The sequence below is a fragment of the Polyodon spathula genome, chromosome 31, assembly GCF_017654505.1.
Source record: "Polyodon spathula isolate WHYD16114869_AA chromosome 31, ASM1765450v1, whole genome shotgun sequence".
In the NCBI taxonomy this organism is placed as follows: Eukaryota; Metazoa; Chordata; class Actinopteri; order Acipenseriformes; family Polyodontidae; genus Polyodon; species Polyodon spathula.
The window spans coordinates 2,372,416-2,400,218 of record NC_054564.1 but is presented as its reverse complement, the minus strand read 5'-3'; the positions used below and the strand labels follow the sequence as shown (position 1 = coordinate 2,400,218).

Here is a 27,803-nt window from a genome sequence, read left to right as displayed (position 1 = left end):
AGCAGATGGCATATGTGTCTCGCATGAGTTTGGAAATGCAGTACAGCACAGTTCTATGGGGGAGTACTCTGTAGATAGCGAATGACGCAGGGGTTACATATTCCCTCTGTCCAGTATAGTGTATTCTCTTTAATATACATGTATACAATATGTATTGTGTTGTCATAACAAGGCTATTGTGAAGGTATTGGCCAACAACAAGGTTTTCCTTTTATATTGTATTTTTAATAAATAAAATGGACACACACACGTCCTCCAGTTTAAAATAAGTATTTTTTTTTTTTCTTTCTTTTTTCCATGTCGGGTATTATAGTACTCAGCAGAGCTGGGAGATTGGCGGCTCTGTTATAAAGAATACAAAAGAAAATAAAAACACACGCGGGTTACTGTATTGGGGGGGGGGGGGGGGGGGTGACGCGGTGACTGTTGCCAAGCGACACGTCTGCTGTATTCCAGTTTCACCTGCTCCCCGAAACCACTTCACACAACCTGTTGCTGGAAGCCTCCCGGCCAATAAGAGCGAACGAGCGCTTGATTGACTGCAGGTGCGGACCAATAGCGGATTTGGGATCAGGTGAACGGGGTGGTCGGGAGTGAATGGTTGTCAGTAATGGAGGAAGTTAAAAGGCAGTTTTGTAACAGGGTGAGGGATGTTAGTATTGTTTATATAGACGTGCTTTTTATTATTTGTTTTCTGTCAGCTAAATAATCCGAGCATATTCGGCCGGGGGTCGCTTGTTAAAATGACTAGACTGTGTCTAGGATTAGTTTTCCTGGGCTTTTAAATTAATTTCAAAAGGTGCCTAATTGTTTTTCTCGACTTCCTATAAGATATCTTGGTCATAACATCAACCTTTTTCTATTGGGAAAAAAAAGGTAAATATTGTTTTGCCAGACGTTTTGTGTTAAACTTGGAAAACACACACACTGAGTATTGATTTAGCTGAGTGACAGTGTACATTGAATAGGTCCTTGATACCGGTTTGTTTGTTGTGTGCTGAGGGGGTGGGAGAGGAGACTGTTTAAAACAGACGAGTTGAACCAGGCAGAAAACAATACACGTCATCTATAAAAAGCTTTACAATAATAGCTGAATATTGTAACTTAAAAAAATAAATAAAAAAAAATTGGAATTAAGTCACATGACTTGTACACATTTAGTGGCCGCTTTCACAGACCCAGATTAGGGTTCATGTTTGAGTACTTTAGCGTTCGAAGGGCCGGGTTGTTGTTGCTGCTGCTGCTCTGTGAAACCAGGGGGTTAAGTCGGTACCTGGCTGTTTCCACAACGGTTACTTAGCAGTGCTGTAGCTTTAAGAAGGTAGGGGGAGAAGGAGGAGGAGTGAGATACTCTTGTGAAATCGCCCTGGAGGAGACAGGGAGTGCACTCGCTGAACTGAATTAGATTGCTGTGCAGCTGGTTGGAGGAAGAAGTGGAGCTGAAATTCAAGAAGAAATAGAGACGCACACACATTAAGGAGAGAGGAGGGGTGCAGGCTGGAGGGCAGCAGGTTTGAATAGCTTAGTCGGGAGTGCTGGAAAGAAATAAGGAAAGTACTGAGCTGCTGTATGGAAAGCAGTAAGTTTGAATTGATCAAGAGTTAGAGAAAGTTGAAAGAAAGTAGGTAAGTGCATGGCTGTGCTATGGAAGTTGGTCAAAGGGAGTTATAGAATAAGAAAGAAAAGCTTTGAAATAGTTTTTTTGTTTGTTTGTTTTGTTTTTTTAAAAGAATTCACCAATTTATTTATTTTGCCAGGAGTGAAAACCATTGGCACCTCATTCCTAAGGCAGTGCTCCCTGTGATTCCGCACACTGGGATCATGTCCTTAGCAGAGCAGAGCCAGCAGTGGTACCCCACCAACGTGAATGTGACGGTGCTCCAGGCCCACAGCCTGAAGGCTAAGGGGAAGAACGGCACCAACGATGCCTACGCCATCATCCAGCTGGGCAAGGAGAAGTTCTCCACCTCTGTGTCTGAGAAGAGCCTGGCCCCGGTGTGGAGGGAGGAAGCCAGTTTCGAGCTGCCTCTGTTCCACCAGGGGAACCAGGAGAGGTGCACGCTGCGCATCGTGGTGATGCACAGGGCCCTGGTGGGGCTGGATCAGTTTCTGGGGGAGGCTGTTATCAACCTGCTGGAGCTGCATGAGAACAAGGAGCGCAACAAGACAGAGTGAGTAGAGACAGGAGCACAAGACAGAGTGAGGAGAGACAGGAGCACAAGACAGAGTGAGGAGAGACAGGAGCACAAGACAGAGTGAGGAGAGACAGGAGCACAAGACAGAGTGAGTAGAGACAGGAGCACAAGACAGAGTGAGGAGAGACAGGAGCACAAGACAGAGTGAGGAGAGACAGGAGCACAAGACAGAGTGAGGAGAGACAGGAGCACAAGAAGAGTGAGTAGAGACAGGAGAGAGTGAGTAGAGACAGGAGCACAAGAACAAGACAGAGTGAGTAGAGACAGGAGCACAAGACAGAGTGAGTAGAGACAGGAGCACAAGACAGAGTGAGTAGAGACAGGAGCACAAGACAGGGTGAGTAGAGACAGGAGCACGAGACAGGGTGAGTAGAGACCATCCGTCAGACAAACAGACAGGCAGGCACATTTTACTGCTAATAAATATCTTTTTGAAGTTCTTTGATACTTTAAATTCTTATATGCAGATATTTCAAGTACAGCACTATAGAAAGAGAATCTAGATAAAATCAAACCATCTGAAAATGAAACAAAGTATTCATTTTTCGCTGAACACATCCATCTGTGTAACCTCTAAGGGTAGCATGAATTTCTGCAGTTTAAAAGATCTGATCAAATCACTTACCACTTGGCTGACATTTAAACTGTTAACTCCAAAACACCAAGTATTGCAAATACCAGCGGTGAAAAGTTCTTGATAGATGTGTCCCATACTACCTTCAAATACAATAATAAGCTTAAGATACCAAAAAGCAGGTCTTGAAACTAACACTAGCCCTGCTCCCAGTCATGGGTTTGAGAACTTCTCTTGTTTTGGTAAATTATTAAAATGATCAGGAGCCAGGAGTTTGAACAATCAAATGCCTGCTAAATCTGCTCTGAGCTCCCCACAGCAGGATTAAGTCTGTAGGTTTACTAAGAGGAGTTGTTCATGCAGCTATAAGTCAGGAACAATTTCTCAAACTCCTTTAATAATCTTACCTTCTGCTATATTAAGGACTTTAGACTGCCTTTTTATCTATCGGTTATCTGTATTACTTTACTGTGCGTTTTAAATCCCAACCTGTTGTAATGTTCTTGTGTTTAGCTTGGCCCTGGTTCACGTCCTGACGCAATCGGTCTGGATGCAGAAGTACATGTATATGTTACCATCCACACTCGCCTTCTCCTGCTTCAAACACTCCTTTCATAAACTCTAAGGCATGTTTGTTAATTAACCCTTTACTATCCTTAATCAGTTAATCAATCAACCAATCAAAACCATCATTTATACACGAGTCAGTTAAGAACAAATTCTCATTTACAACGATGAGCTGGCAAGAGGCTCACACCACCACAATTAACAATATAAAACACAATAAATAAGAAATAAAAAAAAAAAAAACAATCAACCATAAAACATAAAACTCGGCAGCAATTTAGCAGGCACGGATGTCAGTCAGCAATGAGTCAACCCTATGGCTTAAAGCAGTGGCACTCAGCTCTCAAGCTCAAATCCAGTCCAGGTTATTAATCCAACCACATTCTAATGTAGTTCCTTGAAGCTGCTGAGAGGCAGTTAACTCATTTACGGCCTGGTTGGAATAAAGCCCAGGGCTGGAATGGATCTCAAGGGCCAGAGTTTAGTATGACTGGCTTAAAGAAACCTCGGATAAGAGCTGTTCTAATGTGAACCTTTGTTAAAACTCATTCCAGTCGTTGGCTGCTGCAAACTGAAATGAGTGACGGCCAAAACTGTTGCTAGCTCGTCTTTCTGAAAGCAGAAATCCCAATTTAAATGTTAAGAAATGAGAAACAAAAAAATCTATGTGTGATATTTACATATTACTAAAATCAAAAAGAGATGTACTGTAGTCCCGTTCCACCGTCTTTCTGTAACTGCCCCTGCCTCGTATTTGTCTCTGAGTGTAACCCTAAACCTCCTGTGTTGGGCGTCTCTTGTTTTTATTAGATGTCATCTTGTGCAGTTTCTTTTAATTACAGAGAGTTTGATTACATTTTTAAATAACATGGCTGCAATCTAATAATGCAAATATTCTCAAATACTGTATCACTTCAATCAACATTACAGTAAATTTATCGGTGACAGTTACCGAGAGCCTTTTAGGTGGGAGTTGGAAGGTCTGGAGTGCTGTACCAGCAAATCAGGAGTCTTGCTTGGTTGTTAAGGGTGGGACAATGCTGGTGTTTTTCTGCACCAAAAATTACCTTAGAATGTCAGCTTGATTTCTGTAAAAACTACAATATATCCGACTCTTTTTTTTTTTTTTTTTTTTTTTTCTCACTGTAACTTGTTTGTTTGTAATTTCTCTGCAAGAGAAACCGAAACTAAATCTTCTCCTAGATAGTAAGCACATTGTTTTTATTTGTATGGGATTGAGTACAGGAATTACAATTACTAGTTTATCTAGCATTTTCTTTCAGAACTGTACTACTATAAATAAAATGTGCTTACTATCGTGTGTACGTTAGTTTGTAATGTACGTGCTAGATTGAGGCTCCTGTCTTTTCGGGGGCATTACATGTACATAGTCAGTGTTGGGTGTTTTTCTTTTAGCAGGGGGGGGAGGAGAAAAAAATACCTTAATGTCTCCTTATTGATTGCTGTTTTTAATCAAGGCGGCCTCTGTTATAAGGTGTTGCACGACTATGGCGTCAGTACGAGGACATCGCCAAATTGAAATAATACGGTAAATAACATTAACATTGAATCTCACGTGTAAATCTAAACCCACAACCCAGACCCTAACCCTTCAGTGATAATTATTACATATCAGTAGGCTTCTAGAAGTAACTGAGTGTGCAAGGAAACTGTGAACATGGATTAGGATGATTAACATGTAGAGAACAGAAAGTACCTGATTAGAGGAAAAACCTCAGAATGGAGTGTGGTAACCAGTGTACCACAGGGATCAGTATTAGGTCCTCTGCTATTCCTAATCTACATTAATGATTTAGATTCTGGTATAGTAAGCAAACTTGTTAAATTTGCAGACGACACAAAAAGGAGGAGTGGCAAACACTTTGCAGCAGCAAAGGTTTTTAAAATGATCTAGACACTCGCAAAATGGGCACTCGCTTGGCAATATCAGTTAATATCTCCTAGGAAGGTACTAAACCCAGGAAATAAAAATGTATCTAAATAATCATATGGGAGATATTGAAATTGAGCCCAGAGTGGTTATTGGCTCAGAAATGTTTCATCTAGTGTCATAAAAAAGGCTAATAAATCCTGGATACAGTTTTCTTTTTGAAATTGAAACAAGGGAATAATCAAAACAGTAACCTGGACTTGTAACACCTAACTTAATTTGATTTAAGTTCTGGTCACCTCGCTATAAAAAATATATTGCTGCTCTAGAAAGAGTGCAAAGAAGAGCGACCAGAATTTTTTCCGGGCTGTAAAATGGGTATGGCGTTATGCAGACAGGCTAAAAGACGTGGTGAATCGCTTCAGTCTTGAACAAAGAAGACTTTTGGTTGTGACCTAATGTGTAGCATTGATTCATTCTAAAAGGTATGAAACAGATATTCTGCATAGCTGGATTTTTTCAGCCTGAAAAAAGTCAACAAGGACCAGGGGTCACAAATGGAGTTTGATAGAAGGGGCATTCAGATTCAGAAAACGGAGACGCAAAAATTTACCAGAGTTGTGAGGGTCTGGAGTCAACTCCCAGTAAAGTTGTTGAAGCTGACACCCTGGGATCCTTCATGAAGCTGCTTGATGAGATTGACGGATACAATAAGCTATTAACTGAAGAACGAGCAAGATGGGCCGAATGGCCTCCTCTCGTTTGTAAACTTTCTGATGTTCTTATGACAGCAAAAGTGCAATGCAGCCGTGCAGCCGCGGCACATACAGGAAGGGACTGCTGCTTTCAATAGCAGAAGCTGGGCCAAATGTATTCACGTAAATTGTTTTAATCAGTCTCGACTGTAGCCATTGCTAAATGAAAACTTTTAGATTTAACATTTTTTCCATGTGAATAGGCCATAATGTTGATGTTTCGTTTTCAAACCTTGTTATTTTTCTTGTTTGGACAGGCGGGTTCATTTTTTGTTTAGTTTTCTTCTTAATTTACCCCTGTAAATTTCTTAGATTTTACACAAAACAAGGCAAAAGCTAGTGACGGCAGGAATATGAAAATTGGAGAGTGCTATATTTAAATGCCAGTTTTTTTTTAATTAATTTTGTACACTCGCAAAATGATCACTCGCTTAACAATATCAGTTGACATCTCCTAGGATACTAAACCCACCCCGGATGCCCATATCTACCAATCATGAGGAGAGCCCAGAGTGGTTATTGGCTACTGTTGTGTCAGTCAATAAATCCTGTCCAGTTTTCTTTTTGAAATTGAAACAAGCTTATAATCACACCAGTAACCTGGACTGGTAACATAACTTAATTGGATTTAAGGGCATGGTAAAAGTGTATAAAATAGTCGTTTTTCACTGAAGAATGCATTTCACGGCCCGTGTCGCGTTTTTCATGGCTGTGAAATGGGTAGGGCGTTACTGTATAGGTGTGAGCGAATCCACGTGGTGAAACGCTTCTCTGAGCTCTCCAGCAAGAGACGCATTTTTGGTTGTGACGTGGTGTGTAGATTGATTCAGCCTACACATGTATGAAATAGATATTCTGCATAGCTGGATTGTGATGTGGGTAGAAAGTCAATTAATAATAAACCCACATGCATGTTTGATAGAGATGTTCTACATATTCAAGCACGGAGACGCAAAAATCAACCAGAGTTGTCGCTGTTGAAAGTTCAGTTGCAGGAAAGGGTCGGCTATCTCTAATGTACTGTTTGGAAAAATGACGATACAGTTGTATTCACTGAAGATAATGCAAATCTAAGTGGCTATGCAAAGTCACATAAAGTTCTGATTAAAATATGACAGCAAAAGTGCAATGCATTTAGCAGCCGGGGCTCTGACTGGGCCACTCAAGGACATTTATTTTTTTTGTTCCTTAGCCACTCCAGTGTAGCTTTGGCTGTGTGCTTTGGGTCGTTATCATGCTGAAAGGTCAACTTCCATCCCAGTTTCATCTTTCTTGCAGAGGGCAGCAGGTTTTCCTCAAGGACTTCTCTGTACTTTGCTCCATTCATTTTCCCTTCTATCCTGACAAGTTCCTCAGTCCCTGCTGATGAGAAACATCCCCATAACGTGATGCTGCCACCACCATGCTTCACAGTAGGGATGGTATTTTTAGGGTGATGCGATGTGTTGGGTTTGCGCCAAACAGAATGCTTTGCATTTAGGCCAAAAAGTTCCATTTTAGTTTCGTCAGACCACAAAACTTTTTGCCACATAGCTACAGAATTTTTTTTTGCATACTTCAAAAGGGATTCAAGGTGGGCTTTGTTGAGTAATGGCTTCCTTCTTTCCACCCTACCATACAGGCCAGATTTGTGGAGTACTTGGTATATTGTTGTCACATGCACACTTTGACCAGTCTTGGCCATAAAAGCCTGTAGCTCTTGCAAAGTTGCCGTTGGCCTCTTGGTAGCCTCTCTGATCAGTCTCCTTCTTGCTCGGTCATCCAGTTTGGAGGGACAGCCTGATCTAAGCAGGGTCTTGGTGGTGCCATACACCTTCCCCTTCTGAATAATCATCTTGACTGTGCTCCAAGAGATATTCAAGACCTTTTGATATTTTGTTTTATACCCATCCCCTGATCTTTGTCCCGGAGTTCTTTTCAAGCTCTTTGGTGCTCATGGTTGAGTCTTTGCTTTGAAATGCACTACCCAGCAGAGGGAACCTACAGGAACTGCTGAATTTAACCTGAAGTCAGTGAATCACTGCAATTTAACACAGGTGGAGGCCACTTAACTTGGTGTGTGATTTTGAAGGTGATTGGTTACAATTGGCTAATTTAAGATTGCTATTACAAGGGGCATGGACACTTATCCAACCAAGCTGTTTCAGTTTGTATTTTTAATTAATTTTCTACAAATTTCTAGAATATTTTTTTCACTTGGAAGTTATGGGGTAGGTTGTGTAGATAAATAAAACTATTTTAATTCCGGACTATAGGGCAACAAAAGGGGTTTAGACTTTCTATAGGCACTGTATTAGGAATAGCATGATAACAAATGTTACAACATGTTTTAACGTCACTGTAGTCAGCAAACAGTGTGTGTGTGTGTGTGTGTGTGTGTGTCATATATATAAATTTGTAATTTATTTATAAATGGCCCCACATTTACTCTGCAGTTTCTGGCTGCTCAAACTGCAAAATAATTTCTGTTATACTGTAAGATGCGTGCACCCAATATAGTTTCTTACTATATATTGAGGGTTTCTGTGGTGTGCAGTGCTGTTCCAAATGCCCTGGGTGTGCGGCTATATGTGTGTGTGTGTGTGTGTGTGTGTGTGTAAAAACGTGTGCGATCCTGATAGCCCTGCTCTGCATTGAGAGTTTCTGTGCAGTGCAGTGCTGTTCCACATGCCCTGGGTGTGCGGCTCAGTCTGTATTGAGGGTTTCTGTGCAGTGCTGTTCCACATGCCCTGGGTGTGCGGCTTAGTCTGTATTGAGGGTTTCTGTGCAGTGCAGTGCTCTTCCACATGCCCTGGGTGTGCGGCTTAGTCTGTATTGAGGGTTTCTGTGCAGTGCAGTGCTGTTCCACATGACCTGGGTGTGCGGCTCAGCCTGCATTGAGGGTTTCTGTGGTGTGCAGTGCTGTTCCACATGCCCTGGGTGTGCGGCTCAGTCTGCATTGAGGGTTTCTGTGCAGTGCTGTTCCAAATGCCCTGGGTGTGCGGCTCAGTCTGCATTGAGGGTTTCTGTGGCGTGCAGTGCTGTTCCACATGACCTGGGTGTGCGGCTCAGTCTGCATTGAGGGTTTCTGTGGCGTGCAGTGCTCTAGCGTGCAGTCTCTTCCACATGCCCTTGGTGTGCGGCTTAGTGCCCCACTTTCATGACACATCAACTTGTTTGTTTTATGTACTTTGTTCCTGGTGTGTCTTATGTCTTTTGCACGTTCTTTTCCAATTTTAGGCTAACACTTAACTAGACATCTCCCTCAAAACAGGTTTAACCGGCTGTCTCTTGGAACAAAACCACATGCATACTGGCATCACCCCATACCTCACACACACACACACACACACACTGACGCACTCAAACTCACACACCTGCTCAGGTAAATAAAGCCCTATTGCTGCGTTGCATCGGAGTAAGGCTTGGGAACGATATAGTAATAATTAGTTTTTGTGAATTTTTATAATGTCAAAACCTAGGCATTCACAGAACAATAATAGTAAAAATTATAAGCCTAATACATAGTACACAACTGTGGTTGGCTGTTGAGCATTTTGCTTAACTGAGCCCTGAAGATCTTTCTCCATCCACTCCCTTCTTGAGTTGCATTCTAATAAGACTTGCATGAGCAGCACGGCTCAGGTGGGGTCTTGTTACATGTAACACAAGAAGGATGGGAACTTGGAGTGTTATTGAAGGAAACATGTCTGTGGAAAATGAAATAGCCAAGTTTTATCAGTAACCCAAATCTATCAGAAATAAGCTGTAGGTCAAACGGAGTTGTTCTGACTGTACCTGTTTCCAGGAATTGAAATAAGTCTCCTATTGCACAGCAGTTTGATCCACTGACTGAGTTTAAGATAGCACACCTGACCTTGTTACCTATACACACTGTGACCAGTCAAGCTTGTGGTAAAACCTGGAGTGGGTGAAGCTGCTATGCAACAGGAGTCTTGTTGCCATCCCTGTGTATCTGTGTTTTTTTTTTGTTGAATCACAGCCGCTTAGTGCAGTGCGCCTGTGACACGTTTATGTCTGTCTCTGCTATACCACCTTTCAGCAGGAAATCAATCAGGAAAAGATGTTAATGCAAGGTAAGAAAACATCGTAACAATAATCATTCATGGGTAGGGCTGTACAGTTGGTTTTCTTGACAGTTGTCCTACTAGATAGATTAGAATTGGCCCTCGGCGACGGTTATGCGATTGATGTGTTTTGTTTTTATTCCTCCTAGAATGGTAATATAGAGGAGGTGGCTCCTGGCTCACTCAACCTCACAGCTATAATAAGAAGGGGGGGAGCCAGGCAAGTTTGAAATCCACAGGCCCTGTCTTGTAAAAAACGGGGTGAGGCTGGCTGTTCCGTTCCAAATAGAAATTGCAGCCAAACTCCTGTTTTTGAAATGTGACGCAGGACAGTCAGTGATTTGACGTAGCAGGTAGCTAGTCTGTAACTCATCTGCTCCTCTAAATACCTACCACCCCTTAATTCCTTTACAGAAGTTGCATTATCGTATTGTTTTATATTGCACTGTGCAGGGATGGAAGTAGGACTCTTGCAAGGAAGTTTGATCCAGTCCTGGTTTTACAATAAGTTTAATAAGAACTTTTTACATATACACTGGGGCTGATCAAGCTCATAGTAAAACCTGGAAGGGGTGAAACTGCCATGCAATAGGAGTATGTTCATCCCTGCTGCGTTCATCCCTGCTGTTGTATTTAGCCCATTCCTCAATAATTACTGACCACCCCTTTAATTCCTGTACTGAAATTGCATTGCATTCAGTGACAATCTGCAGCCAACTCTTCTCCAGAATAGCTCATATAGCGAACTCACTTTTTTCTTACTTTTTGTCCCTCGTGAGACACCGTTGGTAGTTTGTGCGGTATTAAGCAAGGGATCACCTGCCAGCTGAGCTCTGATTGTAAGTGCAGCGACTCTGCGTGGTGTTGGGTGAGGAAGACTGCAGTAGAGACTGCTGTATGTGCACGAAAAGCCTTTCCCTTCACCGCTGTGTTTTGTAGTTTTTTTTTTCTATACTTGTTTTCAGTGTGCTTCATGCAAAACCTATTTAAATGGGGAAATCTGTGCACTTAAAGCTGCAGGATCCCAAGTGTGGCTTATACTTTCTGAGTTGGTAGTTGCTGTACTTTGGTGTAAAGGTCTTGATTAACATAGTCTTGGCTTATTACCAGGCTAGCACTAAGATTCTGTAAGAAATGTTTGGCTGAGCGTTTAAAGTTGCCGTTGCAATATTAACCCCAAATCAGATAACTCCTGAATGTTTTTCTGCAGGAAATGCCAAGGTAAAAATAGACTTATTTTCAGCCAGAGCTTGATCGGTTCCCCTGGTCCTGCTCGGAACTCCGCCTTTTGTTTTTAATATCTTTGTCATTTGAACTTCTCTGTGCAGTCTAGACCAAGGGAACCGAAAGAGATCCATAATCGCACCACTTGTTTTGATAACTTATTTGCTAAAAGAGAACAAAGATGGCAATAAGACTCCTATTGCATAGTGGTTTCACCCATTCCAGATTAATGCAAGCTTGGTTAGCCACAGTGTGTAGGTAGCCGGCTCAGGTGTCTATTAAACTTCTAATAAAACTAGGACTGGATCAAACTGCAGAGCAATGAGGAGTTTATTATTTCCATCCCTGCAGAGACAACCACTTCATAAAACACTGACTTAGCTTACCGTGAGAGTTGTTTTAACGTTATTTATTTTCAGTTTCTGGGGGTTAGCACTCGCTCCTCCTTCTGTCAGTTTCTGTTTTTTAATTCCAATTCCTTTTTTTAAATATCTTCCCAAATCCAATTCCCTTTTTATCAATTCTAACACACTGATCACATTTGCAATTAGCCGTTCTCTCTTAGAGTGTGCTTCTCACAGTGCCAATAAAGTACTTCAATTGAAGTCGCTGTTGGTCTGTTCAACTGCTTTCATTTGAAGCCAAATTAACTATCACGCCAGTTATTATGAAGGAGTTTTCCTTCGAAGGAACTGGAATTGGGAATTGATTTTTAGAAGGGAACTGAAATAATGGAAGTAGAATTTACAGAGCGTTTCCAAAGCAGGCAGCCTCAAAGCGTTCCATTGCCTGGATGAGAAACGAAACTTGTTTCTCATGGGGATTGTGGAAACTGATGATATCGTGGCAAAACAAAATGCAATCAATGAGGGCACCAGCATCACGCCCCTGTTTTGCTGGGTGAAAGGAGTCTGATGTAGGCTGGTATATATTTTAATGATATAAACTCTGCTCTAAAACATATAAACCAGAGCTAATTTATCTAATTGTGATCGACCCGTATATCATAGGAATGAGTTGCTTAAATTACAAATTTTATTTGTTTCATTTATGTAGCACCTCACGTCGTAGACCCCAAGGTGCTTTACAGAAAACATAATACACACACCATAATAAAACATTAAAATAGCATAAAGATACATTAAAATACTATTTCAAATAAAATTCATTTTATATTTACATAAAAAAAACAGAGTCATAAAGATTATAATAACAAGGCTTGTGTCTATAAATAGATCTTCAATCGTGACTTAAAAACAACAAGACTCCTAGCTTCTCTGACAAAAAAAGGCAGAGCGTTCCATAATGTAGGAGCCTTGTAAGAAAAGACCCTTCCTCCCATACTATTAGTATTTACCCTTGGAATAACCAAGAGCCCTGCATCCTGAGAGCTAAAATTCCACTTAGGAATGTATGGGATCAGCTTCTCCTGTAAATAACTGGGTGCTAATCCATTAAGGGCTTTATAAGTTAATAAAATCTTAAAATCAATTCGAAACTGCACAGGAAGCCAGTGTAAGGAGGCCAAGACAGGAGTAATATGTTCACCTTTTCTGGTTTTAGTTAGGATTCTTGCAGCAGCATTTTGAGTAAGCTGCAAGGAACACATCAAGTACTTTGGAATCCCTGAAAAAAAGTGCATTACAACAGCCTATTCTCGATGAAACAAAGACCTGCATTAGCCTCTCAGCATCAGATACAGAAATAATAGATCTAAATTTAGCTAGATTTCTCAAATGATGAGAAGATGCTTTAGTAATTTTCATAAATTGGGACTCAAATGATAGAACAGGATCAAAAATGGCCCCCAAATTTCTTGCTTCAAGTTTTAGTCGTGAGGAAAGACTGCTAAAATCTATTTTATATAAAATCTTTATCTTAGCATGTGCATTTATTGCCAGAACTTGCTGTGTATGCATGTCGTGGTACCCAGGTAATTGTGATTTAAATAGTTTTGTGGTGTTCTACTAAAACAATTGCTGATAAAATAATGCACCATCTCTCTTCCTATCCTGTGCACGGGTGGAAATAACACTCCCATTGCATAGCAGTTTGACCCATTCCTGGTTTTGCTATGAGTTTAATAAGATCCACCTGAGCTTGTTACCTATACACTATGACTAAACCTGGAATGGGTGGAACTGCTATGCAATGGGAATCTTATTAACATCCCTGCGTGGCATATCGCTGGAAATGTCATGGCTGCAGTTGACAGACAAGACTGCTGCAATGAACGCAACTGTCTTCTTTCATTAACCAAAAATAGCGTTGTCAGTGCTGTAGGTGTTTTAAAGAACAATAGGACGGAAGGCTAGGTGGAGGGGAAGGGAGTCTGTCTTGAAGGGCTTATAAAGTACATGATCTCTTGGAAGTGCACGGTATGTACAGAATGTGGTTGTTTCCCTCCTAGCCTTGCTTAATAGAAGCGCTGTTGTCTCCGATTTGTTCTCGTCTCCCGAGTGACCTTGGAAATGTGATATCTTACTTGTTTGGCTTTTTTTATTTAAAGTGTGTGCTGAAACAGTATGTTATAGTCTTATCCACATTAGGGGTTGTTTATTAAAAAGTTAATCAGGCAAGTGTTTAGAATGGTGCCCAAATCAGTCACCATTGCCACAGATATGCAAGCAAAGCGTAGATGTTAGCCTTGGTGTACACTGCAGCTCAGTTGTAAGGAAACCAATTTGATGTCTGCACAATATCAATTGCTATGTTAGTAAGTTCCCCCTGATTGATTCCAATATTCAAAAGTTACACATTTAGCTCAAACATTATCACTGGACTCAACAACGTATCTCCTAGTTACAAGCAGAAGTCGGATACTGATCTGTTATCTGCTGTTCTGAGAGAAAGCTGAGGTACGGAGATGGTCTGTTATCAGGAGAGGAGTCATGTAGCTTTTTCTCCCTTGCCTGCAAATATGTTGCCTAACCTTGTGAGTGGGAAGCTGAACTTTGTGAACTCTGCTTGCATGCCTAACACTATCTAAACACTTTCAATTACATGGCATGAGTTACAATGTTATTCCTGAGCTGGAAAACTTCCTCCCACAATTGCTTGCTTTACAGTTGTGCTGAGCTTCAGTGTGCTCCCAAACTTTCATTGACCCCGGCACACTGTTCAGTATTCGCATACAGTCTTCTACACAAACACATCTGACTTAGGATTTTAGAAACATTCCCAATATGTTAAAGTTTGAACATTTAAACATTTTTACTCAAAGTTTAATCTCTTGAAACCAACGCCCCTAATCCACAGGTAGGGCACTATTCACAAACCTCTTGAATTATTTAAAGAATGTTTTTCTATTATTTCAAAGAGTTTGTTTTTATAAAGATATGGTTTGACATTCAGGTCCTTTTCAACAGCAGAAACTTAATAAATTCAATGCCAAACCTTCTGAATGTTCTGTTCCAAAAAAAGAAACTGCTGCATGTTTGAAATGTGACGTTTCCATCCAGGACTCTGTTACATTCATGAGTCTCCACACACCCACCGTAACTCAGCAGGGTGCAGGACAATCACTGATTTGATGTGACAGGCAGCAAGTCTGTAAAGAGTAAAATTGCATTGTATTGTATATTGCATAGCAGTTTGATCCATTCCTGGTTTTACTAAGTTTAATAGGAAGACACCCCTGAGCTTGTTACATACACACAGGCTAATCAATATCACAGTAAAACTGCCATGCAATTTCTATCCCTGCTGTATTGTGTTGTAGTTAGCCCATTCCTCAGTAATTACCAACCACCCCTTTAATTCCTTTACTGAAATTGCATTCAATTGTAATGTATTCAGTGACAATCTGCAGCCAACTCTTCTCCAGAAAAGCTCCTATAGAGTTTTCTCACTTTTGTAACCTTTTGTCCCTCGTGAGACACTGTTAGTGGTTTGTGCGGTATTAAGCAAGGGATCGCCTGCCAGCTGAGCTCTGATTGTAAGTGCAGCGGTTCTGCATGGTGTTGGGTGAGGAAGACTGCAGTAGAGACTGCTGTATGTGCACGAAAAGCCTTTCCCTTCACCCCTGTGTTTTGTTGTTTTTTTCTTTACTTGCTTTCAGTGTGCTTCATGCAAAACCTATTTAAATGGGGCACTGCAGCTTTAAGCTCATAGATTTCACCTGTGGGCTATACCTTCCGAGTTGCTAGTTACTGTAGCTTTGTCATTTTCAGTGTGACGGAGGGGGGTGCCAGCGACCCCGCACTATTTGTGGTGATAGAGCTTTTACCCAAGTCTCATCTCACAAGTAGGGTACAGAATCTGTAACGATGGGGAATCACAAAAATGGCCATTGGATAGTGACATAGGATAGAGAGAAGGAGATGCTTCTTCACACAGTGGTGAGGGAATGGAATGGTCTGCCTAGTCATGTTGTTGAGACAGAATCACTTGTGTCCTTAAGACTCAACTTGATCCGAGATCAATTAGCTGTTAAGAACTGGACGAGTGTAGGTGGGCTGGATTGCCTCCTCTTGTTTGTAAACTGTCTTATGTTCTTGTATTTGCTTGTGTCTGTGTGTGCAGGTGGTTCAAGCTCAAGTCGAAGGCGGGTAAGAAGGAGAAGGAAAGGGGGGAGGTTCATGTGAACATCCAGTTCATGAGGAACAACATGACTGCCAGTATGTTTGACCTCTCCATGAAGGACAAGTCACGCTCCCCCTTCGGCAAGCTGAAGGACAAGATCCGGGGCAAAAAGGACCGGGGGGGCTTCTCTGACTCTGCCTCTGCCATTGTGCCGCCGGTCTCCCAGGTTCTGACCGACAGCGAGGGGGAGGAGGGAGGCGGAGGCAAGGAAGAGAAACCCAAGAAGTCCGCCAAATCCAAGATCAAGTCCATCTTTGGCAAATCGTCGAACCTCCAGCGCTCATCCCTCTCCCAGTCCATGTCGGTCCTGCCCTCCCTGCAGCCGCTCCCAGAGAGGAATGCGTGGCTCAGCGGCAGCCGGTCATCTGGACTGGACGTTGAACCGTCTCTGTCTCCAGTACCAGAGGGTGAGTGAAGGGAAGGAAGGGAGAAAGAGAAAGGGGAAGGGAGGGATCTTTAAGGCAATCCATTTTTTTTTTTTTTTTTTAATATAAAGTGCAGAGGTAAAAATTGCTGGAAAAATGTCATACAACATATTGCTCAAACCAAGAAGCGTTTGTCGCTTGGATCTTGCACAGCGTAGGAGAAGAGTAGGAGGTGGAGACATTGACACCTCTTGTCCTTTTTGAATTTGACAATTGCTTTAAACAATGTTGTGAAATAGGACAGACATTTTGACGGTAAAGTCAGTGTCGTCAATAAGCCTTTAAATGTAACTGTAATCGGGTTATAATTCCCGCCAACCCTTAGTGACGGCTCTTCCTATTTCTGTCCTTCAGCTAAAGTGGAGGGCAAGCCCCCCCTACCGAAGCCCTCAACCCACAAGCACAGCCTGAGCGCCGACACCAAGCAGCTCTTTTCTGGCAAGAAGGATCCCTTCTCCCTGCTGGGGGGTCTGCGCTCCAAAAATGACCCCATGTCCCATTCCAGCGTGTGCATCAATGGGAGCCACGTGTACACGGAGGAGCCTGACCCTGAACCGGGCCTGAGAGGCTCTCTGCAGAACCTGTCTGGCGGCACCAATATTGGGTCCACTGAGGACTTCACCTCCCTGAAGAGCAGCGACCAAACCTCCACAGAGTCCCTGAAGAGCAAGACCCTGCCCAGCTACAAAGTGCAAAGCACCAGCGCAACCCAGAGGAATCAGGAGGAGCTGCAGGAGGAGGAACACGCTGCCAGGAAGGCCGAAGAGAAGAGGCTAGAGGAAGAGAGGAAGAGATGGCAGCAGCAGCAGGAGGAAGAGGAGAGGAGACTGGAAGATGAGCACAAGAGAGTGGAGGAGAGGAAGAGACAGGAGGAGGAAAACAGACGGAGGCTGGCTGCAGAGGAGGAGGAAAAGAAAAGGCAGGAGGAAATCCGTAAGAAAGAGGAGAGCAAGACAGTAGAGAAATCAGAGAGCACCAAGGTGTCCACTCTGCTGTCGATGGTCAGGGGGAGGAAAGACTCTCTGAAGAATTCGGACAGCGTGAGTCCACCCGAGACCCCTGTAGACAAGATGACCAAGTCTGTCCCCAAGAAACAGGGTTCCCAGGAATTCGAGGCGGTCCCCCTGAGGAGGAAGCCTGTTATCCCTTCCAAAGAGGAGCAAGACCCCGATCCGCACCTGCAGGAGAAGGAGAGGGGAGCGAAGAACCCCTCCGCCCCGACCACAGGCTTCCCTAGCTGGGCAGCGAGCAAGGTCACTGCAGTCAAGCCCAGGTCAGTGGAGGGGGGTGGGGAGAATCTTTTAAAATAATTAACATTTTCACATCGCCACTGCAGGTAATTTTGGCAAAATTCACGGTTCGTTTTTGTTTGTTTTTTTGCTTGTAAAAGAGGCTAGATCGGCAGCAGTTGAAATAAAGAAAGCTCTGGGCTGCAAACTGCAGTGTGGAAAGTTGTAGGTTTGAATTGGTCAGGAGTTAGAAAAAGAAAGATGTTGTGATTTGTACTATTTTTTAATTTTTTTTTTATTATTAGTTTCCATTGCCACGGTGGGCTGCCTAATCCTTGCTGGAGCCTGCACTGCAGACTCTTAATGATCTTTAATCGGCTTTTGAAAGGGCACAGTGAAGAGCTTGTTTTAACTGGCGTCAAGCTTTTGCCAGTAATGTGTTTGCTGTGGGTTTTATTGTTTATTTTTCTAAAGGCATATTGCATTCAGTTTTTATTAATCATCCCCATGCACCTGGGAACAGAAGCTGATTCAAGCATCTCCACCCACTCTTAAGGGCTGCTTTGTAAGGCTATTGGGTTGTAGTGTGTGTGTCTCTCTCTTGCTCTCTCTCTCGCTCTCTCACGTCATTGGGAATAGTTGGGGAAAGGTGGAAAGCTACGGATGGCCCCTTTCCCCTATGGGCCTGGTTAAAAAGTGGTTTGAAACTAGTCCTGGTTTTGTTTCCATCTGCAGCATGCCAGCCCAAGGTTAACCCGGTTTGAATTGGATAAAATAAAGAGATGCTTGCCTCTCATCCACTTTCTTTTTCCTCATGTTTTCCGTTCCTGGTTTTACTATGAATTTAATAAGACATACTTGAGCTTGTTCCCTATACACTGGGGTTAGTCATATAATAACCTGGAATGGGTGAAACTGCTATGCACTAGGGGTCTTATTTCTATCCCTGTATTTAATTTCTCACCTGGTTTGAATAACCTCCAGCCTGTGTCCAGGTTGTGTTTTACTTAATTTTTTTATTTTTTATTTATTTCCTCTCACTGTTTCTAACAAAGTTTACTAACTCGGGACTGATTTCTGGGAAGCGAGAGTTGCCCCTGAGCTCAGTGTGAAACGTGTTGGGATTGTAGCTCAGAGGGCTTTGCTGTTGAATCCGAGGTGGTGGTTGATGGTGCAGGGTAGCGGCCCTGCTTTCCTTTCTCCTGCTAGTCATTATCATTCTACCCATGCAGTGCCCTCATGGGGAGAAATTATTACTAGAGGTGCACAAACCGATTATTGGGATCAAGCTCTCCAAAGGTGAGAGTCACTGGTGTTGATCGGGCTAACTTACCATTCCAAGTAAAAGAACTGAAGAAACAGCTGCCTGGGTTTGTGTGGATCGCTGTTCTCCACAGTAAGAAAAGCAGAGATCATCACAAACCCAAGCAGCTGTTCCTTTACGTGTTTCACTTGGAATGGTTAGTTAGTCCAGTCAACACCAGTGACCCTTGCCTGAATGTCAGCACCTGATTTCTGTGGAGAACTCAATCCGATTAATCAAATAACGTGTTTATGCAGCACTGCCAATTACTGTAGGGGACATGTTGGTTGGGTTGATTGGGTTGCTTGGAGTGTGGGGGGAGGATCACTTCCATTCCAGACATTAAACTAGTACTACCTGTTACCATGCCATGCCGTACAATACCATATTATAACAATTTCATTTATACAGCATCCTTTATGTGCAAGCATCCCAGGGCGCATTACAAAAATGAACAAGACGCCAAAAGAGCTCCAAACTGCTTGCTAGTGAAAGGCCAGATTAAAGAGATGCTTTAATCTTAGATTTCAAAATGCTGAAGGACTGGAATGGATTAGACTGCTCTGCAATGGGAGTGCAGGGATGGACATAAGACCCATTGCAGAGCAGTCTGATCCATTCCTGGTTTTACTATGGGTTTAATAAGACACACCTGCACACTGTGGCTATTCAAGCTCGTAGTGACACCTGGAGTTTAGGAAACTGCTGTGCAAAAGGAGTGTTATTTCCATCCCCGTAGTATAATTAAGCTCAAAGTAAATCATCTCGTATTAAGCTCACAAATGTTAACCCTGCTGTGGGTCAAGATGTCAGTCTGAAGTAGTCTTGACAAACTCCCAAGTAAAACGCACAATGGCTTCTACTGCTGTGCAGTGAGAGTCTGGTTATCTCAGCCCAGCCTGTGGGTTGTGGGTTTGATTTGCATGGGCTGGACTTATTTACATGGCACATGTGAAGCGGTTCAGTGTGGCGCCAGGTAAAATGCTTTGTCTCGGGGATCAGAGATAGGAAGAGAAAGAGGAATTGTTTTGTTGTTTGAACTCATGCGGAGAGGAAAGGGAAGGCTGCAAAAAATAGTCTGGCAGGCTGCCAAGTATCTGTGACTGTATAGAAAATAATACACACCTTTACCTGTGGCGTGTTTGTTGGTGAGTGCTTCTATACAGCAGCGATGCTCGAATTGGAAGGCATGTCCTAACCCCGTCCTCCTTCTCAAGTTGTGTCAGCTGACATGAACTGTAATACTGCTGCACTGATGTATACTGGAAGGGAACAGAAGTCATTCCAATCACTACCCCATGCCCTCAATCTGGACCTTGTGATGGGGGGGTGGGGGTTTGAGGACCACTGTCATAACGCAGGGATGGAAATAAGACTCCCGCTGCATAGCAGTTGAATCCATTCTTGGTTTTACTAGGAGTTTAAGACACACCAAGCAAACCTTCCTCAGTAACTCGGTTTATGGCTTCAGTACGGCAGTAAAAAAAGTGCCCCGGACAGGAGAGAAATCCACTTCGTCGTCTTTAGCAGTTAACTGCCATTGCTTGGTACTCGATTGCAAAGTGAAATCAACACATTAAGGAACGGATTTATTTAAACCTGCACATTTTTAAATTACTTCTTAAAGGTGATTCTGAGTTATACCCTGTTCCACTTGTATCAGAGCGATATTGGTAAAATGAGTTTGGGTTTAAAATATACCGATATGATATCACTTTCTGTCCGAACTCACTTTAACACCAGTACAGACCGATAGTGTTGCGATATACCTGTCCACATTTAAACTGGTTTATATTGATTCATCAAAGATATTTCATTACACCAAGATACTCCACTCCACTGCTTCTCTATGGGGACCTCCGTCACGCTGCACACACAGGAGAAGAGTTTCTATTGAGTCCATGGAGTGAGCAGTGTCGGATTGAGCTGCTTTGAGCTGATTTTATCTGTTTAAAAATATAAAAAACTTAGTCTGTTTTACTCTTGCCCAGGGTGTCTTGATGAAACACAACCTGTGGTAATGATGACATCGTAATCTGTGTGAAAAATGCACTTTTCTGAACACAGTTCCAGAAAACAGGGATGAGAGTTTCACCCAGTCCTACAGTAGATGGGTGCAATTATAAAATTTGATTTATTGGTATTAGATGTCAGTTTGTACATATCTTAACTGCTGTAACTTATCTGTAAATATAAAGAAGCAAGACATTAATTAAAGAAGCATGACTGAAGTAAAGGCGGAGATGAGAATCCTGTACAGAATGTCCTTGGTGTAAGTGTGCTCATGCCTCAGACTCATCCGTCCCGCTGTCGTACTGGATAGCTCGATGAAATAAAGTAATGGTAAATGTATTGTATGTTATTTGTAAATCTGTTTTCAGTGGCAGGTTCCTGTTGGCAAAGAGAAGTCTTAATCAGATATAATACCACGGGTTTCTGTGTGCAGGTAAAGCAATGTGTGCTTGTGTGCGCATTAGCTGTTTTCGAATGTACGGTTCAGAGGTTTTGACTGAACATTCAGGACAATCGTTCTGTTATAAAAGCAGGGCCAGACTTTGTTTCTCATGAGTCATCATCTAAAGCCATTTCCCTGTGATACGAGTAGCCAGTGGAGTTTGTTACAGGAGCACATTTCAACCAGAGCCTGCAGAGCAATTCATGGGGCTATATGGATAAGGCTATCTCTGTCTCTGTCTCCCTTAGGTCATGACATTTTTATTACATTTTTAGAAATTGTAAAACAGTTTGTTAAGTCTGTGGAGTTTGAGAAGTTGCCCTGCCCTGCTTTTTTGCATTACAAGATACATAGATAGGAAACTTAACATGGTGCAATTACACACACACACACAGCGACTAAAGGCTGTAAACTTAGTTAAGGAAAAATCGCTTGGTGTCTCTTAGACTCCTAGTAAAACCAGGGATCAAACTGCTATGCAACTGGAGTCCCTGCAGTAAGAAACACTGCTGAATGGACATGTCAAAATGTATTTTTGCTTTATATATAAATATAAATAAATTTCACACAAATTGTCACTTTAAAATACAGTATGGGCCGTGGGGGGGGGGGATGTATACACGACCCTCGCAACTGTAATACGTTTATGATTGAACATTTCATAAAACACTGCCATTTGGGATCCTTGTTTTCCTCACTTTTACCACTGCATGTTTAAACATTTTTCACATGAAGTGTCCTGATCTGGGCTCCCTGCTGGGTCTCTGACGCACAGGCGTTTCTGTTTTGTGCTTTTTCAGATTGGACGTGTCTCTGAAGGATGAAACCAAAGACAGGCTTCCTTCTCTTTCCACCTCGTGCCTCTCCCCCATTAGCGCCACCTCCAATCACTTCACTAGCACCCCTTGTTCACCCTCCTCTAGCCTCCCTTCCCCTACCCCCTTTCAAGACAGCTCTGTGCCTCCCAGTCGGGAGGCGAGTTCCGGTCGAACTCCAGTCGGCTCCCTCCTGATGGAAAACGGGAAATCTGTCCCCAAAACCGATGCCTCCGAGGAAGGAGAGGAACCTCAGCTCTCCCCAGGCTCAGTGTTGGACTTGCTGTCGAAGGCTTCCTCCAGCTCTATCTCTCGGACCCCGGCGGCCACATCTCTCTTTGAGAAGGGTAGGCAATCAGCAGCCTCAATCTCTGCCTGTGTTCCAGAGGGTGCTGGCATCCCTGCGAAACCAGCTTCTGTTTTTGACTTGCTGTCTAAGGCCGCCTCCAGGACATCTATAGCTTCCTCCTCTGGGTCAAATTCTCCGCTTGTATCTTCTGTGTCCGAGTCTCCCATTGAGAGTATCAATAAGCCAGCCTCCGATTTTGACCCGCTGTTAATAGAAAACTTCAGGCCACCGTCTCTTTTCGACTGTCCCACTGTGTCGGCCTCTATTTCTGACTCGGCCTTTGAGAGAATGAACAAATCAGCCTCTGACTTGCTATTGAAGGACACCTCAAGGCCACCCTCTGTTTCCGACACTCCCTATGAGAATATCAACATTTCTGATTCAGATTTGCTTCCAGAGGCCAATTCCAGGCAATCTTCTCTTTCTGACTGTCCAACAGTGCCGGCCTCCCTTTGTAACCGACCCTTTGAGAATGCCACCAAATCTGTCTCCCTGTCAAAGGAAACTCTTTCTGAATCCCCCTTTAAGAACACCACCAGACCTGCCTCCGTTTCCGAGGCAACCTCTAGGAGCAGAAAACCCTCTACTTCTGAAACCTCCTCTGAGAAGCAATCAAAAGCAGATTCGCTGGCCTCCGGCATCTCCTTCAAATCAGACATACATGAATGCAGCAGATCCTGGGACCCAAAATCCCCACCCCCTGAATTGAAGAGCGATGAGAAGCCTGCAAAACTGGACGTCAAACCAGACCCCTGTACATCGGAGAGAGAGAAGTCCGAAACCACTGGCGTTCCTGAACCTTCTGAGCCAGGTTCAAAACAGTTCAGAACAGAAAGAGAGGTGCCAAAGCCCACGCCCAGAGCCCCCAAATCATCCAGGACAGACCCGTGGGGCCCCGCAGAGCCTACGGCCTCCACACCGAAACCTGCGCCCAGAACCATCACAGTTGAACAGGCCAGGAAAGAAGAGTCTGCTGCTGCTATCCTTGCTCCCAGTCCACTGAGCAACAAGCCAGGCACTAACTCTTCACCCGTAGAGGCAGAGGGGAGGAGCAGCCCCAGTGCCAGGAGCCCAGCAGCAGTTAACAAGCCCCCAACTTCACTGGGTGCAAAAGGTAGTTCACAGGGTGGGGGAGTCACTGGGTTGTTTGTCGGGCGTCTGGGAGTCCCTTCTGCAAGCCCAGGACAAGACAAGAGCTTGGACAACAGCAAACAGGCACGCTCTGACCGGACTGCAAAAGACAGGGATGCGCAAAAGGATAAGCAGGCTGGTGGAATGACAAAGGAGAAGAGCAAACTGCCTGACAAGAGCTCTGGGGAGGTATTCACAAAGGACAAACTTGCTGCTTCGGATGAGAGAAGGGCTGTTGAGTCTGTCACAGAGAAGGACAGAGAGACGCTACTTCACCAGAGCACAAGGGAGATTTTAAACCAGAAGGATGAACAGACTGTTCAAGACAAAAATGCAGGGGAAATGCAGGACAAACAAACTGACCAGAACGCAGATGACAGACTTCTAGCACTGTTGAACAAAAGCACAGGCAACAGTTTAAAACCGAAAGACAAACAAACACTGTCGGACACAAGCGACAGTGAGACTCAGAAACTTTCTGTATTATCCACCAAGCAGACCCCGTCGCCCCCTGACAAAAACTTGAGCGGAATATCCTCGCAGAAAGAGAAACTGGCAAAGCCTGACCAAGACACGGAAGAAACGGTCACAGCAAATACAAAACAGCCACTCGAGAACAAAAACGCAGAATTGGAGGAGGACAGACAGACATTGTCTGAGCAGACCTCGGAGAAGGACAGATGGACACCACCAGCCTCGGTGGAGGATGCTGAAGGCAACACCAGCCCATTACTGGCTGTGCAAAACAAGCCTGCAGTTATCTCTGTGAGGAAAAGAGCGGAGAGAACAGAACCAAGCAGCACTCTGAGATCTAACTTGGAAAAGCAGACTGGAGAGAAAGTGGTTGAGTCCCAGAGGAAGAGTAAAACAGAGAGTCTGCCCCCTCTTCCTCTTCCCCCTCTACTCCCCTCTCCCTCCTCTCAGACGGTCGTGAATAGCCCTGCCCAGCCCATCGGCTCAGGAGGGAAGAGGCTGCTCCAGGCCTGGGTTTCTCCCTCGGAGACACAGCCAATCACAATGCAGCAAATTCCTGGCTCAGCACAGCGCAGGTGAGGCACGCACGCACACAGGAATCCAGTACTAACACACACCCTTTCTAAGGCAGATGGGATGCAGGCTTCTCCCACACGTTTGTCAATCCTGCCCTGATCACGTGGCCTGTTGGCAGCTGGAGTGAAATAAACAGTACTCTTTTTTTCAGACTGCAGTCCACACTTTTTTTTTTTATGTATATACTTTGATTCGTTTACTTTAGCATGACTGTTTTTAAAAGGCGTTTTCTGCTGTGCTCCGTTTGCCCCCTACAGGCCTCACCCAGTGAAGCCGATGAGCTCCCAGGACAGTCAGACTTCCCGAATGGAGAAGGATCTGAAGAGCACTGGGGTGAAGGATGCCCCGTCCGGGCGGAGTGGACTACTCGCCAGCAAGGTAACACGGCTCCCCTCACAGTCGCTTAACAGGAATCTTTCTAAGTGTTCTTAATATATCATTACTTAACTGCTTTAATATCCTTTTATGATAACACATTACTTGAAGTGTCTAAACAACTGTTTAAATAATATGCAATTAACCATTTGCTAAAGTTTAGTTACATGTTACTAGGCAGGCAATAGATAAACCATGCATGTGTGTCTCTATCATTAGACTGCTATTGGAGCTCATGTTTCAGTAGTATGATGAGTGTGTTTTTGGTAGTTTCCAGTAAATAAAATTACATACACAGACTGCTAATACCCTGTTCACATGATCATCACAATTTGAAAGCGTGACTGTGAATGGCAATCGTGGTTTAAATGTGCTTTTTATTTATTTTTAAGCAGAAAAAAACACACTCAACATACATATGAAATAGGAGCTCTATCTAACGATAGACACACACATGCAGGGCTCGTCTATTGACTGCCTACTAACATGTGACTAAAGCGTCACCCCTATTATATTATCTATAGGATTATCTATTTCTGCTTTTTTGGACAGGCTTGTTTAGAAATACAAAAAGCTAGAAGTTTCAGCTAGAAGTCTGTCACAGTGAGCTGGGGAAGCATATTCGTTGTTGCACAGGATTTAGTGCACAATGCTTTACCTATGGGCTTTAGTGTAGGGATGGAAATAAGACTCCTAGCATAGCCGTTTCACCCATTCTAGGTTTTACTACAGGCTTGATTAGCCACAAGTGTACAGGTAATAAACTCAGGTGTGTCTTGTGAAACTCGGTGTTACCAGGAATGGATCAGACTGCCATGGTATGAGAGACTTAGAACATAAGAACATAAGAAAGTTTACAAACGAGAGGAGGCCATTCGGCCCATCTTGCTCGTTTGGTTGTTAGTAGCTTATTGATCCCAAAATCTCATCAAGCAGCTTCTTGAAGGATCCCAGGGTGTCGGCTTCAACAACATTACTGGGGAGTTGATTCCAGACCCTCACAATTCTCTGTGTAAAAAAGTGTCTCCTATTTTCTGTTCTGAATGCCCCTTTTTCTAAACTCCATTTGTGAACTTATTTCCACCCCTGCAGTGCATGGTGCAACTTAGATATGCTTCCCTACCTCTAATCTGCAATCTGCCTTTTGAGGAGTTTGACAAAAGGCAATTTGTGCTGGAATAGTGGAATTCTTAAAGATCTAGTCAGAAACAACAATATGGAATCATACAGAGGTGAAGTATCCATTCAAGCCTTCTGCCTTTACAAATATTTCCTCTGTAGTTAATTTGAACTGCATGGTTTCCACACTGATAATCTTGATCGTGCCACTCAGAACTGCCCAGAGTAACGAATGCAGAGGGGAAAGAGCAAAAACTAGCATTCGGGAACTGTGTTTAAACTCTATAGCAACTCTCTAAAAGAGCGCTCTGCATTGGCTAGGGCTGTTCAGTTCAGTCCAGAACACAAAGGGTTAGGAGCGAGGTGGGCTGCAGAGGGTTTGTTGTGGCTAATTTTCATGGGAACATGAAACCTCAGCACATTCCACACTGCCCAGGCTCCCCCTGTTCTGACAGGAAGCAGGATACTCTGCCAGGGCAGTGTACCGCTGATAGCCTGAACAGAGATTACAAAAATTGAGCAACTGAGGGCCTCGTAGGGAGTGAAGCAGTGTGTCTCTAGTGTTCAGAGCTGAGGAGAGACTGGGAGGGATGGAAACTGTGGTTCTAGTGGTTAGAGCTGAGGGACTAGGAGGGAGGGAATCGGTGTGGCTCTAGAGGTTAGAGCTGAGGAGAGACTGGGAGGGATGGAAGCAGTGCAGTTCTATTGGTTAGAGCCGAGATGGGACGGGGAGGCAGGGAAGCGGCGTGGCTAGCAGTAAAGGACTGGTGTTTGCATTTCCACTGAGTAACCCTCTTCTCTCCCTTTCCCAGTTCACTGACCCCACGGATGTGGCCCCCTACTCCCAACTAACACACGATGAGCTGGTAGCTCTGGTGGGGAAGCAGAAGGAGGCACTGTCCAAGAAGGACTGCCAGATCAGAGACCTGGAGGACTACATAGACAACTTGCTGGTCCGAGTGATGGAGGAGACACCCAACATACTGAGAAACCTGCCGTCCAAGCAGGCCGGCCGCATCTAGTGGCAGTGTGCATCTGTCTGTCTGTCTGTCTGCCTGTCTGCCTGCATCTCATCAGCTCCACTTCTTTTCCAGGGATGGAATTAAGACTCCTATTGCATATGAGTTTGATCCATTCCTGGTTTTGCTACAAGTTTAACAAGACACACCTGTTACCTATACAGTGTGGCTAATCAGGCTCATATCAAAACCTGGAATGGGTGAAACTGCCATGCAATAGGAGTCTTATGTCCATCCCTGTATTCTGTCAGAGCTTGAGAGTTGCCATTTAAAATTGCTATATAGCACTTTACTTCATTAAAACATGAAGTAGACAAAGGTTTTGAGCTTCAGGGTTCAGATGATGAAAGAAGCCATTGTGCTGGTGTAGCCACTGTAGGATTGGATGGGAGTGCAGTTTATCTTTCCTCTCTCGGAAACTGTGGTGAAAGTTTGAGAGTCGCTGTTCCTGGAGCATGCCTCTGGCTATCCATAGGGGCCGGGGAATGTATAGATTTAATTTTTGACTTTTTACCTGTATACCAAAAATCACGGCTGCAGTGAATCAAATCAAAAATTCCTACCTATAAAAGTTTATAAACAACATAGAATTGAACTGTAAACTGCTATTATTATTATTATTATTATTATTATTATTATTATTATTATTTATTATTTATTATGATGGTGATTATTA

The 27,803-nt window shown here is 43.5% G+C and overlaps 1 protein-coding gene across 3 annotated transcripts; it reads left to right on the top strand.

Moving 5' to 3' along the window:
* Nucleotides 1-280: 280 nt before the first annotated feature.
* Nucleotides 281-27,277, top strand: LOC121302992 (rab11 family-interacting protein 1-like). 3 transcript variants are annotated; one of them, XM_041233381.1, is made up of 7 exons: nucleotides 281-876; nucleotides 1,758-2,171; nucleotides 15,798-16,264; nucleotides 16,637-17,555; nucleotides 22,070-24,613; nucleotides 24,872-24,992; nucleotides 26,921-27,277. In XM_041233381.1, the coding sequence occupies exons 2-7, from the start codon at nucleotides 1,822-1,824 to the stop codon at nucleotides 27,128-27,130; spliced, it is 4,611 nt and encodes a 1,536-aa protein (XP_041089315.1). In that variant the 5' UTR covers nucleotides 281-876; nucleotides 1,758-1,821; the 3' UTR covers nucleotides 27,131-27,277. The 3 variants fall into 3 exon arrangements, with proteins under 3 accessions (XP_041089315.1, XP_041089316.1, XP_041089314.1); XM_041233382.1 differs by lacking the exon at nucleotides 281-876 and adding an exon at nucleotides 885-1,511; XM_041233380.1 differs by lacking the exon at nucleotides 281-876 and adding an exon at nucleotides 885-1,625.
* Nucleotides 27,278-27,803: the final 526 nt, after the last annotated feature.

Coding starts and splice junctions, on each gene's coding strand:
- LOC121302992 (XM_041233381.1), top strand. CDS start 1,822: ATGTCCTTAGCAGAGCAGAGCCAGCAGTGGTACCCCACCAACGTGAAT. Junction 2,172..15,797: donor AAGGAGCGCAACAAGACAGA/GTGAGTAGAGAC, acceptor CTGTGTGTGCAG/GTGGTTCAAGCTCAAGTCGA. Junction 16,265..16,636: donor TCTGTCTCCAGTACCAGAGG/GTGAGTGAAGGG, acceptor TCTGTCCTTCAG/CTAAAGTGGAGGGCAAGCCC.